Source organism: Hypomesus transpacificus, chromosome 14 (genome assembly GCF_021917145.1).
Source record: "Hypomesus transpacificus isolate Combined female chromosome 14, fHypTra1, whole genome shotgun sequence".
Taxonomy (NCBI): Eukaryota; Metazoa; Chordata; class Actinopteri; order Osmeriformes; family Osmeridae; genus Hypomesus; species Hypomesus transpacificus.
The window spans coordinates 10,368,906-10,384,785 of record NC_061073.1 but is presented as its reverse complement, the minus strand read 5'-3'; the positions used below and the strand labels follow the sequence as shown (position 1 = coordinate 10,384,785).

The 15,880-nt window shown below is 48.9% G+C and overlaps 2 protein-coding genes across 4 annotated transcripts; one reads left to right on the top strand and one right to left on the bottom strand.

The window, feature by feature from the left end:
• Window positions 1-940: 940 nt before the first annotated feature.
• On the bottom strand, window positions 941-10,674 carry cnot2 (CCR4-NOT transcription complex, subunit 2). 3 transcript variants are annotated; one of them, XM_047034876.1, is made up of 15 exons: window positions 10,610-10,674; window positions 9,403-9,534; window positions 8,891-8,963; window positions 8,317-8,464; window positions 7,915-8,187; window positions 7,213-7,277; window positions 6,838-6,963; window positions 6,555-6,679; window positions 6,283-6,397; window positions 5,535-5,691; window positions 5,045-5,106; window positions 4,889-4,938; window positions 3,885-3,985; window positions 2,457-2,607; window positions 941-2,227 (listed from the first exon to the last, which is right to left on the bottom strand). In XM_047034876.1, the coding sequence occupies exons 2-15, from the start codon at window positions 9,520-9,522 to the stop codon at window positions 2,141-2,143; spliced, it is 1,653 nt and encodes a 550-aa protein (XP_046890832.1). In that variant the 5' UTR covers window positions 9,523-9,534; window positions 10,610-10,674; the 3' UTR covers window positions 941-2,140. The 3 variants fall into 3 exon arrangements, with proteins under 3 accessions (XP_046890832.1, XP_046890833.1, XP_046890834.1); XM_047034877.1 differs by having other exon boundaries at window positions 2,463-2,607; XM_047034878.1 differs by having other exon boundaries at window positions 6,382-6,397.
• A 2,374-nt stretch (window positions 10,675-13,048) lies between these two features.
• On the top strand, window positions 13,049-14,964 carry lrrc10 (leucine rich repeat containing 10). Its single transcript, XM_047034893.1, has 2 exons — window positions 13,049-13,644; window positions 13,783-14,964. Exon 2 carries the CDS (start codon window positions 13,846-13,848, stop codon window positions 14,656-14,658), a length of 813 nt encoding a protein of 270 aa, XP_046890849.1. The 5' UTR covers window positions 13,049-13,644; window positions 13,783-13,845; the 3' UTR covers window positions 14,659-14,964.
• The last annotated feature ends 916 nt before the right edge of the window (window positions 14,965-15,880 follow it).

The following is a 15,880-nucleotide window of genomic DNA, read 5'->3' as shown; positions in this document are numbered from 1 at the left end:
CGCATGATCAAAACCTGTCATCATCATAGCCTAACCTACTAGGGGTGGGGGAAAATATCACGATTCAGTCGATTCACAAATGTGAAAAGATTTTTTATCGATCCGGGACCCCAAGAATTGATTCGACTCGCGAGGTACTCAAAGATTCCCTCCCCTATAACCCATTTAAGCTACTATCGTTGTAAACGACATGCAGTACTGTGTAGCTAAAGTCTTAGGCACCCAATGTTTTTTCTCTCCATGAAAATGATGTCTTCTGTATTTGAGCGGCAGTGTGAAAGTGCAAAGTTGGGAAAATAGTTTAATTGTGTTATTTCTTAAAGCATTTTTGCTTTAAAATTGATTGGTTCCTAAGATGTTTGCACAGTTCTGTAGTTGTGGGTCTGACCCCTTAATGTGAGACAACCACCAGTCTCACCTGCAGGGGCAGAGCATGCACCTCACCTGTGCGTTCTGACTGAGTCCCCCAGCATGCACCTCACCTGTGTGTTCTGACTGAGTCCCCCAGCATGCACCTCACCTGTGTGTTCTGACTGAGTCCCCCAGCATGCACCTCACCTGTGCGTTCTGACTGAGTCCCCCAGCATGCACCTCACCAGTGTGTTCTGACTGAGTCCCCCAGCATGCACCTCACCTGTGTGTTCTGACTGAGTCCCCCAGCATGCACCTCACCTGTGCGTTCTGACTGAGTCCCCCAGCATGCACCTCACCTGTGTGTTCTGACTAAGTCCCCCAGCATGCACCTCACCTGTGCGTTCTGACTGAGTCCCCCAGCATGCACCTCACCTGTGTGTTCTGACTGAGTCCCCCAGCATGCTCCTCACCTGTGCGTTCTGACTGAGTTTCCCAGCATGCACCTCACCTGCGTGTTCTGACTGAGTCCCCCAGCATGCACCTCACCAGTGTGTGCTGATGTCCAGGGGACAGGAAGACAGAGGAGCAGGAAAGACTAGACTGCTTTATTACAAAGAAGCTTTGAACCTCTGAAAATACAAGATTGGTCAATCATAATTTCTTTTTTTGTCATCAAATTGTGTTTTTCCTTTTCCTATGAAATGCTGCCGTTTAAACAGCTTGAGAGCCTCTTCCTCCGTGCTCGCGGTCTGACAGCTGTTTGAAGGGTGGATGTCCTTGGATGGAGTCAGGCCTCCTTGTTTTGTCCTTTGTATTTCTCTGGTGGTATTTGGCCAAACGCTAAATCTGGTCCAGCAGATCCAGAAATGTTGTGTTTAATCCACACTGCTTCCCCACTCACCTCCTGAAAACGAGGTGCAAGAATGGGCAGCACTTTTTCCAAAATAGATGTAATATACATATATATATATATACAGACATATATATATATATCATATATACACACATTCCTACATACATCTTTATTTATGTGATGTCCAAAAAATTTAAAAACAAAAATGTACACATTTATTACAAAATAGTAACAAAGAGTGGAAAGTGTTTAAACAACGAAGCTTGGTCCTCTCAGCCCAGCACAGTCTGCCCGTCTGCTGACAGAACATTCACAACAGTCTCTAGTCTGGGTCCACTGAAGACAGGAAACATCCACGAAAAGAGAGGAGGGGGCTGAGTGGCTGTTTCACCAGAGAGGGAATGTACAGGAGGAGGAGGAGACGTGTGAACTAGGTTGGTCGTCTTTCTAAGAACAAAACGGGGGGAGTGTTTTCACATAAAAAGCACAAACTATTTTGTGTTCTTTTATTACTAAATATAGTGCAACAATGAACATTGCGTTTCTTCGGCCTTGACGCTCTCATGAACGGTTGGTAGTCCTTTGTGTAACACTTTTTGAGGGAGGAAAAAAATTGAGGCATACCCCTTGTCCTGTCACTGCAAGTGTCGTTTGTGGATTGTGGGTCGGCACCACTAGGTACTGAGATGTAAACTTACCACAGATCCTCCAAACTAGACGAGGAAAATGAAAACGAAGAATAAAAAGGAACCAAGTGGGTATTTGGGCAGCACATAATTTGGATAGGAAAGGCTCTGTTCCAGTGGGACCTCCTCTGCAGTCAATGAGCCAAGATCCTCAAGGAATAAAAACGAGCCGTCTGGGTCCCAGCCCCCCCCCACCTCCAGGCTGGGAGGGAGGTGGGGGGGGGCCCTTGGGGGGGGGGGGGGGTACTCAGAAAGCCTGCTGGGCTGGGTTGTAGTTGAAGGTGGAGGGCACGTGAGGCCTCTCCTCCAGCTTATCGTACTCCAGGTGGAACTCCTGACGGAGAGAGAGGGAGACAGGGGGAGGGAGAGAGGGGGGGGGAGAAAGAGGGAGAGAGGGAGAGAAGGGGAGAGAGAGAGGGAGAGAAGGGGAAGGAGAGAGAGCGAGAAGAGAGAGACAGGGAGAGACAGAGGGAGTCACTGTGTGAGAGCTGACAGGATATGGAGGGCCTCTGAAGTGTTGACTGTTGGTGACGAGTGAGGGAAGCAGATACTGAAGCCAATACCTTTACCTTGGCTACCTTCCTCCAGTTCAGACAGTCGAAGAAGTAATATGTTCCCCTCTCGTAGGCGTTGGTCTTCAGAGAGGGCTCCATGCCCGGGGCCCGCGTGATCCATACCCGCTCCTCCTTGTGGTAGCGCCAGTCCCGGTTGAAGCTAGAGGAGGGACAGGAAGTGGAGAGACAGGAAGTGGAGAGACAGGACATGGAGAGACAGAAAGTTGAGAGACAGTCCATTAATCATGTCTTACTGTAAATCTGTCTTCCTGACTAACACATCTACAATACAAAACTCATGTTGTTTTTTTTCATCTGTCCTTCTTGATGTGTGTAACTGGAACAGCGGTAGATGGCTGTAGGAGCAGATCTATGTGACGGGAAAGGTGAGACGGCAGAGGCAGGTGAAGGTGAGGGCAGAGGCAGGTGAAGGTGAGAGGGCAGAGGCAGGTGAACTGAAGGAGGAAGTTTGAGAATACAGAATGTGTGAAGTTTGCAGATGATAGTCATAGTGAGCCTCTTGAACAACGAGGAGGAGGAGGGGCATGGTCCTGTTGATGATGATTTTATTGCTTGGTGTGATAACTTTTGTTTGTCTATCAATGTTTCAAAGTCCAAGGATATGATTTTTGATTTCCTTGAATCACAGCACAATGTTCCGCAGAGGCAGGTGAGGGCAGAGCAGGGTAAGGTGAGAGGGCAGAGGCAGGTGAAGGTGAGAGGACAGAGGCAGGTGAAGGTGAGAGGACAGAGGCAGGTGAAGGTGAGAGGACAGAGGCAGGTGAAGGTGAGGGCAGAGGCAGGTGAAGGTGAGAGGGTAGAGGCAGGTGAAGGTGAGAGGGCAGAGGCAGGTGAAGGTGAGGGCAGAGGCAGGTGAAGGTGAGAGGGCAGAGGCAGGTGAAGGTGAGGGCAGAGGCAGGTGAAGGTGAGAGGGCAGAGGCAGGTGAAGCTGAGGGCAGAGGCAGGTGAAGGTGAGGGCAGAGACAGGTGAAGGTGAGGGCAGAGGCAGGTGAAGGTGAGGGCAGAGGCAGGTGAAGGTGAGGGCAAAGGCAGGTGAAGGTGAGAGGGCAGATGCAGGTGAAGGTGAGGGCAGAGGCAGGTGAAGGTGAGAGGGTAGAGGCAGGTGAAGGTGAGAGGACAGAGGCAGGTGAAGGTGAGAGGGCAGAGGCAGGTGAAGGTGAGAGGACAGAGGCAGGTGAAGGTGAGAGGGCAGAGGCAGGTGAAGGTGAGAGGGCAGAGGCAGGTGAAGGTGAGAGGGCAGAGGCAGGTGAGGGCAGAGGCAGGTGAAGGTGAGGGCAGAGGCAGGTGAAGGTGAGGGCAGAGGCAGGTGAGGGCAGAGGCAGGTGAAGGTGAGGGCAGAGGCAGGTGAAGGTGAGGGCAGAGGCAGGTGAAGGTGAGGGCAGAGGCAGGTAAAGGCAGAGGCAGGGAGATACTTACAGCTCCACGGCCGCCAGCAGTTGCAACAGATCTCCTCCGTTCATGTAGTAGAGGTAGAACAGCAGGTCCTCTCCGTACCGAGCCAGCTTGATGGCTGCCAGCTGACAGGAGAATACCACTTACTTTATACACACCCAGATTACCACTTACTTTATACACACCCAGATTACCATTTACTTTATACACACCCAGATTACCACTTACTTTATACACACCCAGATTACCACTTACTTTATACACACCCAGATTACCACTTTATACACACCCAGATTACCACTTACTTTATACACACCCAGATTACCACTTACTTTATACACACCCAGATTACCACTTACTTTATACACACCCAGATTACCACTTACTTTATACACACCCAGATTACCACTTACTTTATACACACACAGAATACCACTTACTTTATACACACCCAGATTACCATTTACTTTATACACACCCAGATTACCACTTACTTTATACACACCCAGATTACCACTTACTTTATACACACCCAGATTACCACTTTATACACACCCAGATTACCACTTACTTTATACACACCCAGATTACCACTTACTTTATACACACCCAGATTACCACTTACTTTATACACACACAGAATACCACTTACTTTATACACACCCAGATTACCATTTACTTTATACACACCCAGATTACCACTTACTTTATACACACCCAGAATACCACTTACTTTATACACACCCAGATTACCATTTACTTTATACACACCCAGATTACCACTTACTTTATACACACCCAGATTACCACTTCCTTTATACACACCCAGAATCCCACTTACTTTATACACACCCAGATTACCACTTACTTTATCCACACCCAGATTACCATTTACTTTATACACACCCAGATTACTGTTTACTTTATACACACCAAGATTACTGTTTACTTTAAACACACCCAGATTACATTTATACATATATTATCTAGATTGCTGTTTACTTTATATATATCCAGCTCAGACATACCTTGTCCCTGATGTGGATGTTGGTGAGATACTCCGAGGGAACATGAAAATCTGGAGGGACATGGGAACATGGTTAACATGAATGCTGGTTTTGGCTGTGCATGCTTGTGTGAGCGTGCGCGTGTGTGTGAGCATGTGTGTGTGAGCGTGCTCTTACCGATGTCTTGTGGTCGACATGGAGCTGATGCCCACGGGGAAGCAAACTTGGGGTAGAGGTTTCTGTGGAGGGAGATCATTACACTCTTTATTCACACTGCAGCAAGAATACATGAATATGTATACTGGATGTATATATGTGTGTATATATCTATATATATATATTTTTTTTTGCTTCTTTATACCCCTTTTCAGACAAATTGTATTAATTCATATCTGAAGGTATGTATACTTACAAGTTTATTCAATTAGAAATCTTGTGTATATTATCAGTTTCTATTTATGTTCAAAATGGATGTATGAATATGTAATGGGAGGCTGAGCTGAATATGTATGTTGTTCACTTTTGTGGTAAATTGTCTGAAATAAAAAAAATCACTCATTCATTCATTCATTCATTCATTCAATACCATCACCCACAACTGTAAAACTGTAAACAGCTGTATTTCTCTGGAGAATAAGAGTGTGTGTGAGTGTGTGAGCGTGCGTACTCAGGTGAGTTGAGGTTGAGCCCCAGGGTGGTAAGGTCGCTGCCCAGGGCCAGGTGCACCATGCCAGGGTCCGTCTCCGCCGCTCGGATGAACGTCAGCAGACCGATCATCCCAAACTGGTCCGTCACCATCCCCGAGGGGATGTTGGTCACTCGCCCTGCAGGGGGAGGAAGGGCAGTCAGGACACCAGCACAGGGGGAGGAAGGGCAGTCAGGACACCAGCACACACCACAGCTGCTGCCAGGACACCAGCACACACCACAGCTGCTGCCAGGACACCAGCACACACCACAGCTGCTACCAGGACACCAGCACACACCACAGCTGCTGCCAAGACACCAGCACACACCACAGCTGCTGCCAGGACACCAGCACACACCACAGCTGCTGCCAGGCTGCTACCAGGCTGCTACAGGGTCACAGTCTCTCAGGGTCACAGTCTCTCAGGGTCACAGTCTCTTAGGGTCTCAGTCTCTCAGGGTCACAGTCTCTCTGGGTCACAGTCTCTCTGGGTCACAGTCTCTCAGGGTCTCAGTCTCTCAGGGTCACAGTCTCTCAGGGTCATAGTCTCTCAGGGTCACAGTCTCTCAGGGTCACAGTCTCTCAGGGTCACAGTCTCTCAGGGACAGACCGGGCCCAGAACTGAGTCCTAAACCCCACTACATGTGTTCCCTGGTGAGGGTGGGAACAGATGAAGTTAGGGTTGCCAGTGTTTGGCAGTGTGGCGGCAGCAGGGTGGACGTCTCACCGTCCGGCAGCACCTGGATGCCTTTCCTCTGGTTGTTCTGGCCCAAACTTGTCTTGTCTCCGGGGAACTTGGGTCCGTCGCTGCTGGACGAGTTCTTACCTGTTGAATTCAGGTTCTGAAGCAGGAGAAGATGGAGTGAAGGAGGGAGTGCAGGAGGGAGTGAAGGAGGGAGGAGAGATGGGAGAGTTAAGATGAGAGGAGGTCAGCCTCTGGGCTGTGTGAACTGCATGTGTCCACGGTTGTCCTGTCCTGCAGCACATGACGTCACTCACGGCTTTGCCCTCTTCTCCCCCCAGCGCCGGGTCCTTGTGGTTGGCTCCCGGCAGCGCGGGGAAGTCCTCGTTGTGGATGGAGAAGTCCTGATTCTGGTCGTTCGACGGCTTTGTCACCATGCCGACTGGAGGGGGAGGAGAAAGAAGTAGAAGATTCAAATAAAATCAGGCTTCTACTGAGTTTGAGAACCACCCATTCATTATGATCCGGTGTGTTGGGGCAGGGAAACATCTAGAACATGCAGGTTTGGGAGGCGCTGGTGTGGAGGAGGAGCAGGCTCACCGTAGGGAGCCCTCCCAGCCAGGGGGTTGAGCAGCGGCGTGGGGTTTCCTCCACCCTCCCTTCGACTCCTGTCTGCCAGCGCTGGGAAGTCGGACAGGTCCAGCCCCGTCACATTCTCGCTGCCGTCTGAGGGGAGGTGAAGACAGACAGGTGAGACACGTGGAGACAGACAGGTGAGACACGTGGAGACAGACAGGTGAGACACGTGGAGACAGACAGGTGAGAGACGTGGAGACAGACAGGTGAGACACGTGGAGACAGACAGGTGAGACACGTGGAGACAGACAGGTGAGACACGTGGAGACAGACAGGTGAGAGTGGCTACCAGGAGACAGCTCTGAGTCCACTCCTTAAAACGCAAGCAGGACCACTAACCTGTGCCGTTGAAGATGTTGTTCATCCCAAACGCCTGGTTCCGGTTCATTCCAAACCCCGACATGCTGCAGACAGCAGGAGAGATATCATCATTCCATGTTTATCCAGCAGAGGACACATCATGAATCCATGTTTATCCGTATCCATAGTAACGTCCATGTAACACGTTACATCTACATAATCAGATGATCCGTTTGATGGTCAGTGGGCTACTGTTACCTTCTCATCTACCCGTAGCGACCACAACTGTCCTGAAGCACCTCTTAAGGGTTCAGTACTAGCTCACCTGATGATGGTTCAGGACTAGCTCACCTGGTGATGGTTCAGGACTAGCTCACCTGGTGATGGTTCAGGACTAGCTCACCTGGTGATGGTTCAGTACTAGCTCACTTGGTGATGGTTCAGTACTAGCTCACCTGGTGATGGTTCAGGACTAGCTCACCTGGTGATGGTTCAGGACTAGCTCACCTGGTGATGGTTCAGGACTAGCTCACCTGGTGATGGTTCAGTACTAGCTCACCTGGTGATGGTTCAGGACTAGCTCACCTGGTTATGGTTCAGGACTAGCTCACCTGTTGATGGTTCAGGACTAGCTCACCTGTTGATGGTTCAGTACTAGCTCACCTGGTGCTGGTTCAGGACTAGCTCACCTGGTGCTGGTTCAGGACTAGCTCACCTGGTGCTGGTTCAGGACTAGCTCACCTGTTGATGGTGAAGGGCTGGCGTGCCGGCTGCTGCTTGGGCATGCAGATGATGCTGGGCGAGCAGCGACTGGGGCTGCCCAGGCCGGAACTCCCCATGCTGCTGCTTCTGCCAGTCAGGGCGATGCTCTGGCCCACCTGGCCGCTCAGGGAGATGTTCTGGCCCACCTGGCTGCTCAGGGAGATGCTCTGGCCCACCTGACCGCTCAGGGCGATGCTCTGGCCCACCTGGCCGTGGTTCAGCATGTTCCTCGTGTTCATCGGCAAGGAGCCCCTGCAGACACACTTAGTTACCTCCTCAAGCCTTCCTCTCAGAGGGTCTTAATGCTGCTAGGGAGCGATTGTGCAGCAGTGGGGCTGGTGTTGTAAACATGGTGATCAGCAGCGTCCAGTTCACACACACCTGCTTGGCGATGGAGGGGTGTGAAGGGACATGGTGGGGCCCCCTGTGGTGGGGGGGATGTGGCTCTGTAGCTGGGTGCTCTGTGTGAGGCTGCGGGGTAGCTGGGGCGTGTTGTTTCCCAGGCCTCTTATGGAGAAGCCCAGTGCACCTGCAACACGAGAGAGGAGTCAACATTCAACTCTGATAGCAAGTTTCAAACAAACCCCTATATCCTTGTACTGTCCTTCTGCTATACAGCTTGAACTGACCCCTCTGTTCAACGCTGGATCCTTTAGATCAGGACTGACAGTGTTTTGAGTTTTGTTTTGGTGTTACGTGTCTCCAGTTATCTTTAGCACTCAACACACTTTATGCACCTCTAGCTAACATTTAATCAACTTAAAGTTCATTATCAGATTCAATGCTCAGATCAACTGCAATGCTCAACTACAAGGTAAGTGGATGACGAGTTTCGTGATCACGTCCGCTCCCCTAAACTCCTGTGGTCCTGGTGAGGACAGACTGGCAGAGCGGGGACCAGGGCAGACTGGAGACGAGGGCAGACTGGCAGAGCGGAGACGAGGGCAAGACTCACTCTGTGGACCGTACAGACTGGCACCCAGGTGGGACAGCTGTCCCGACGACGAAGACGAAGGCGACGACAACATCTGGAGGAGACAGACGGACAGACACAGAGGGACAGACAGACAGAGAGGGAAAGACAGACAGACGGACAGAGGGACAGACAGACACAGAGGGACAGACAGACAGGCCGTGTCGGACAGACAGAGAGACAGAGGGACAGAGAGACAGACACAGAGGGACAGACAGACAGACAGAGGGACAGACAGACCGTGTCGGACAGACAGACAGACACAGAGGGACAGACAGACAGACAGACGGACAGACACAGACAGAGACGTCAACCACAGCGCAGCAACACGTGTCACATCCTCCCAAACAGCCCGGTCGTAGTTCGGTGTCTTACCCTTCTCCAACCGAATGCTAACTAAGCATGGTACAGTGTGAGTTTTACTGATAGGGTGAATGTCAGTGACAGCAGAGAGCAGGTGTCTTCAGGTCAGACACAGTGGAGAGGGAACTCACATCTTTGTCCGACCGATGTGGGAACATCGACGGTTGGCTGTAGTACATACTCTCATCTGGAAAGTCAGTGTCCACCACCTCTACAATCTCTACAAACTTCTTTAACGTACCACCGTACATGCCGTTTGTCACCTGTGGTCGGAGACACAAAATGAGATTGACACAACAACACCGCTGCTCCCTGACTGGACAGCTCAGAACCAAGACATGCAGGTCAGTGTTGCAAGAAGTCCACAAACAAGTTCAGCTAATTCAGTCTCCTCTCATCCATGGGCACACACACACACACACACACACTAACCCAGCCACACTGATGTACATACACAGACATGCTCACAAGATAAATTGATGGATCAGGCATCTGGTCAGCTCTCATTAATGTAAGAACAGACAGTGCTAAGGAAGATGACACTAATTCCTGTCTTGGTAATGGTTCTTTAGCAGCAATGTATGACCCATTCTAAATACCTTCCCTTAACTTCTATTATCACACTATGCTAAAAAGCCTGCTGGTAATTCATAATGCATGCTGCCGCAACGCATCCCACCACCTCTGATCCATCAGAGACATGTACAATGTAAACATTCGCGACGTGTAACTGGACAACTTTAGATTAGTAAATGTATATGCAACTACAAATACCTACAGTAGCCTTGCCTAAGCAGTAGGCAAGTGCGCTAACTAACAAGCAAGATCCTGCAATTCACTTATTCCAGGTTGTTTATACCCTTCATTTACGAATGGCCGATGCTAGCTAGCCTAAATGTCATTTGTGAGGATGATTTCCAGCTAGCTATGCTACCGTAGCTTGACAAGCTACAACAAGCTAGCATCACCAAGGGGTGCCTCCTGAAACTAAACAAGCTTGGGTTCGGCCAGCTGACTGCTACTAAATGTAACGAGTGGCGTGCAGGTTGGGCCTGCGATGCCTCCGAACCCGTTCCGTCCACACTTTCCCGTCCCTCCTCTTTGGGTCTCAGATGTAAGCCAGCTAATGTTACTAGTCTAGTAGCACGAAGTACTGTAGCAGCTCCTACAGTCAGACAAAACAGAGACAGGTGACGGCTCGAATTAAAATCCGTAAAGTCATTCAAAACACACCAGAACCAACGAGCAAGAACTACTAAGAAACGCATGTTAAACCGAAATAGTTTTAGTGGTACCGAACGTTATATAGGGTGAAAAATAAATAAAAAAGGCAATCACCGCATTAACTTCCCTTCTCCTCTTAGATCCAAGATGGCTGTGTACAATTGAGAATCCTGGGTGAATAGTCCTTTACCCTCTGACCTCACCCTAACCTCCTAACCATTTCCCTTCACAAAGTGAACGAACTGCACAGTTTACAATAACGCACACCATCGTTGCTTTTGTAAAAGAAAAAATATATATAAATGAAAAATAAAGAATTGTTTCTCATAATTGTTTGCAAGACCAACTAAACAGTTAAAATGTTTATAAATAAAGAGGGAAGGATCATGTGGTTGTAGGGCCAATTATCATAAAATGCCTTTCTTAATAGATTATACCAATACTGTACATCGAATAATAATTAAAGGCAGACATCCCAAAACCATAACCGAATCACTGGACAAACAAAGTACTGTCTCTACTCTCACTGTTCTATTTTGTGAAAGAGACAGAACTGCTGACTATGATTAAACATAAGGAGGAGAGGAAGGACTTGGTGATATAGTAAAACATAAAACAGCTTTTAGAGTGAATAGTGGACTTACTCCACGACAAAAGTTGAAGAAAACAATTTATTTTTATACAATTTTTTAATTACACATTTTACATAACTAAACATTACATGGCCTAGGTGATGATGATGTTTTACATTGAGTCATTTAGCAGACGCTCTTATCCAGAGCGACTTACAGTAAGTACAGGGACGTTCCCCCCGAGGCAAGTAGGGTGAAGTCCCTCACCGCTCAGCCATCTGACTTTTTTTGTTTCTTTTCTTCATTGTTTCCATGAATGGACAATGATCAGTGTGTCTTCATAACTCATTTTCCCCTCTTCAGGCAACATGCATCAGCCTGTCAGAGGCCCCCAGATGAAGAGAGAGAGAGCGAGGGACAGAGAGAGATAGAGGGACAAAGAGAGAGAGCGAGAGAGAGCGAGAGTGAGGGACAGAGAGAGAGAGGGACAGAGAGAGAGAGAGAGAGAGAGAGAGAGAGAGAGAGAGAGAGAGAGAGAGAGAGAGAGAGAGAGGGACAGAGAGAGATGCTAAAAACAGTGTATCAGTAACCAGTATGCTTGCTCCTGTGCACCCAACACTCGTGCAACACCGATAAGGGATGGGAAATTCCTGCCCTGTATCTGGTTAGAAAATAGCCCTAATGAAGGTACACCTGATAACACAGACATGTCACACCTCAGAGTGTCCTAGCTAGACAGGGCGATGCTACATCACTGCTCAGAGTGTCCTAGCTAGAGAGGGCGATGCTACATCACTGCTCAGAGTGTCCTAGCTAGAGAGGGCGATGCTACATCACTGCTCAGAGTGTCCTAGCTAGACAGGGCGATGCTACATCACTGCTCAGAGTGTCCTAGCTAGACAGGGCGAAGCTACATCACTGCTCAGAGTGTCCTAGCTAGACAGGGCGATGCTACATCACTGCTCAGTGTCCTAGCTAGAGAGGGCGATGCTACATCACTGCTCAGAGTGTCCTAGCTAGACAGGGCGATGCTACATCACTGCTCAGAGTGTCCTAGCTAGACAGGGCGATGCTACATCACTGCTCAGAGTGTCCTAGCTAGACAGGGCGATGCTACATCACTGCTCAGAGTGTCCTAGCTAGACAGGGCGATGCTACATCACTGCTCAGAGTGTCCTAGCTAGACAGGGCGATGCTACATCACTGCTCAGAGTGTCCTAGCTAGACAGGGCGATGCTACATCACTGCTCAGTGTCCTAGCTAGACAGGGCGATGCTACATCACTGCTCAGAGTGTCCTAGCTAGACAGGGCAATGCTACATCACTGCTCTTGGGCTGTGTGACATACATGTGAGATACCTTTTTTTTTTATTGGCAGGTCATCAAAATACAACTTCAGCTGCAGATTGCTGCAATGTGATGACGAGACGTGATGTAAGCAGTAAGCCATTACTCACAAGAATAATCTACACTGATTACATCTGGTTTTAGAGAACAGTGTCCATATGGTGTCATTAATTGAAGCTCAATCTTTTTTTCTTTTTTTACCCAGCCCGCCATGGAATGATACCCTGGGATCTGTGTAAGTACACAGATAAACAGGACACTTTATCCACTGGTCAGTGTAAGTACACAGATAAACAGGACACTTTATCCACTGGTCAGTGTAAGTACACAGATAAACAGGACACTTTATCCACTGGTCAGTGTAAGTACACAGATAAACAGGACACTTTATCCACTGGTCAGTGTAAGTACACAGATAAACAGGACACTTTATCCACTGGTCAGTTGTTTAGACCTTCTGCAATTCCCACAATCCTTCACGCTCGCACACGGCACCTCCAGTCTACATGTGAAGGCTGGACTCCTTCACGGGAGGTTGACAAAGCACAGCCCTGCGTTGGCATTCACCGCCCCCTGACACGCCTCGTCACTTTTGAAGAAGGCTGGGACGTCATTTTCCACTGCCTCTGGCAAACATTTCAAACCACCCGATGATTTACCACTGTTTCAGTTTGTTTCAGCTTGACTAACACACTCACAGGCACACGGGCAAGGCTTCAGCCATGAAGCAACACTGCAACAGCCTCTGCTAACAGTTACTCATTTCGGGTCATATGTTTATTTTTGTGTTTTTTTTGCAGAAGCCCACTTGAGTGTCAGTGATAGGGGCTTTGACGCAGAGCAGAGTGAGGAGAAGGGAGGAATGTAGATGACCTCCTCTGGTCTTTGATCACCGAGCAGCTCTTGTGCTTATCCGTGGAGTCCTGCTCCGGGCCCCCACCACCCCGCTCTCGCTCTCTACCACTTCTCACGTTTGCAAAAGGAGGAAAAGTCATTAAGCAGAACTGGGAGGAGAGAGAGCAGTTCGAGTCCTGCTGAAGCTCAGAGCCACAGTCAGACAAGAGCTGGCGCGTGTCTGAACAAGAACAAGAGAATCTCTACTATTACATTTCCCTCAGCACATGAGGGGAGCTCAATACCATGCCAATTTTTTTTTGTCATTTGGCTAATATTGGCAAACATGGAAACCTTAATGGGAAAGACTTCACTCCCTCAGGAAGGCACCCACAGGTCTGTTTTGACAAAGTAAAAAAGGATTTACAGTGTTGTCTGTTAATTTTTTGCTTTTGGCTTTTTATGATCAAGGAAAACAAGGAATGTAAGGAAACTAAGAGTTTCATCATGACCTCCGTCATGTTCCTCTTTCAGCTTCCCCCTAGTGTCCCACTGACCTGAGGCGCAGGTGGCCGGGAAGCTGTCAAGGGTGACAACATGGGGAATGTCATTCGAGGAGTGGTGGCTTTCATTCCCTCAGAACGCTGCCAGAAGTTCCTAGTCGGGGACCTGAAGGAGATGCCCCTGGACAGAACCCTCGACCTCAGCAGCCGGCAGCTCCGCCGTCTCCCCGTGTCAGCCTGCGTGTTTAACGAGCTGGTGAAGCTGTACCTGAGCGGGAACCACCTGAGCAGCTTACCTGCCGACCTGCACGGCCTCAGGAAGCTGCAGCTCCTGGCGCTCGACTTCAACTGCTTTGAGGAGTTGCCGTCGGCCGTGTGCCGACTGCCCCAGCTAAACATCCTCTACCTGGGCAACAACAGGCTCTACAGACTACCCAGAGAGCTGGGGCAGATGAAGGAGCTCAACACGTTGTGGCTGGAGACCAACTGCTTCACGGAGTTCCCACGAGTGATCTGCGACCTCCCCAACCTCAAGACTCTTCACTTCGGCTACAACCAGCTGCGCAGCCTGCCAATGGAGCTGGGCGGGCTAGCGGAGCTACGTAGCATCTGGTTAGCTGGAAACCAGCTGAATGAGTTCCCCCCCGTGTTGCTGGCCATGCACTTTCTCGCCGTGATCGACGTGGATCGGAACAAGATCCGTCGTTTCCCGGGCCTAGCGCACTTGCAAAACCTGAAGCTGGTTATCTACGACCACAACCCCTGCGTGAACGCACCGGTGGTGGGAGAAGGTGCCAGGAGGGTGGGCCGCTGGGCGGACAGCTCTGATGATGAAGAGGAGGAGGAGGGCTCCAAAGTGGAGGAAATTCCAGCTGAGGCTCAGGCACTACTAGGAGACGAACGGTAACAGTTGTTATTGATGTGAATGTCATTAGAGTCTGACTTTGAGTTGTGGCAAAGTCCGTCGGTGCCCCGTGATGTGGAGAACTTACTGGAGAGGCCGTTTGTTTTGGCATGTTACACAAGCAGTTGGGCCTGATGATGTTTGGTTCCAAATATGGTCAACTTAATGATGTGGACTTACAGAGATGGCTAAGCCACCAGCTGTTACGTTTGGGTTTCTGTCACAGACCACACAGACCTCCTCAGTGCGGTCAAACATGTGCAACCGAGTTCTTATTCACTGTTGATCTGTTCGTTTGAAATAAACGTAGAATGTAAAAAAAAAAAAACACTGTTGAATTGGTCTGTGGGTCTGTTTTCAATCATCCGCTCATTGTTTAAAAATGTAATATTTCATAAACTTCTGTCTGGAAAAATGTCTGTACCTGCCAGGGCCAACACCAATGAGATCATTAATCTGTGTGATGCATGGCCGCAGCCATCCATTTGCCCTCCTCATCCAGATCACTGCATAATTCATCTGACAGACTAGGGTCCAAGACTTGATTAAAGACCTCTAATGGCTTTTAATACCACCGCCAACGGAATAAGGATCTGACCTCACATGCAGTAGGCTACAGATTCCTTTTCCCTCTCTCTTAGGAACATAGTTTCACACGCACTAATTCGGATCACAGTCACTGTATGAAGAAATGATGTCCAACTTTGAATTCAGGATTCATTGAAAAGGAAGGCCGCTGAATATGTGAACAACAGAGTATTGGCCAGCAGTTCAAACTTTGACAACAAACAAGCTTGACGATGCGTTTTCCTCAACCCAAAGCACTGCCATAGCTAAATATGTTTTTTACTTTGTCTTCACAGTTCAACATAAGGATGTTCATGACAGTGACTGATCTCATACAGTCCTGTCCAATTAACTTGACAGGGCTGGAATGTGTGAGGTAAAGGATTGTTCAAAGTGTAAACCCTTAAGACTCAACTATGCGTTTTGACCTATGTTGGTAAGGACACACCACCCTTACGGACATACTGTATTTGTTACTATTCAGTGGGTCGCGTCATTGAACAAACGTGTACCATATGATACAGACATGGCATAATTAATAACTGTGTTTTGGGTTTTGATCAGGTCCAAAGAAAAATTATTTAGTTGTTCAGGCTTGCCGTACAGTTCAGCAAATGTTCGAACTCTAACCGTCGCTCTAACCTAACACCGTTTGCGA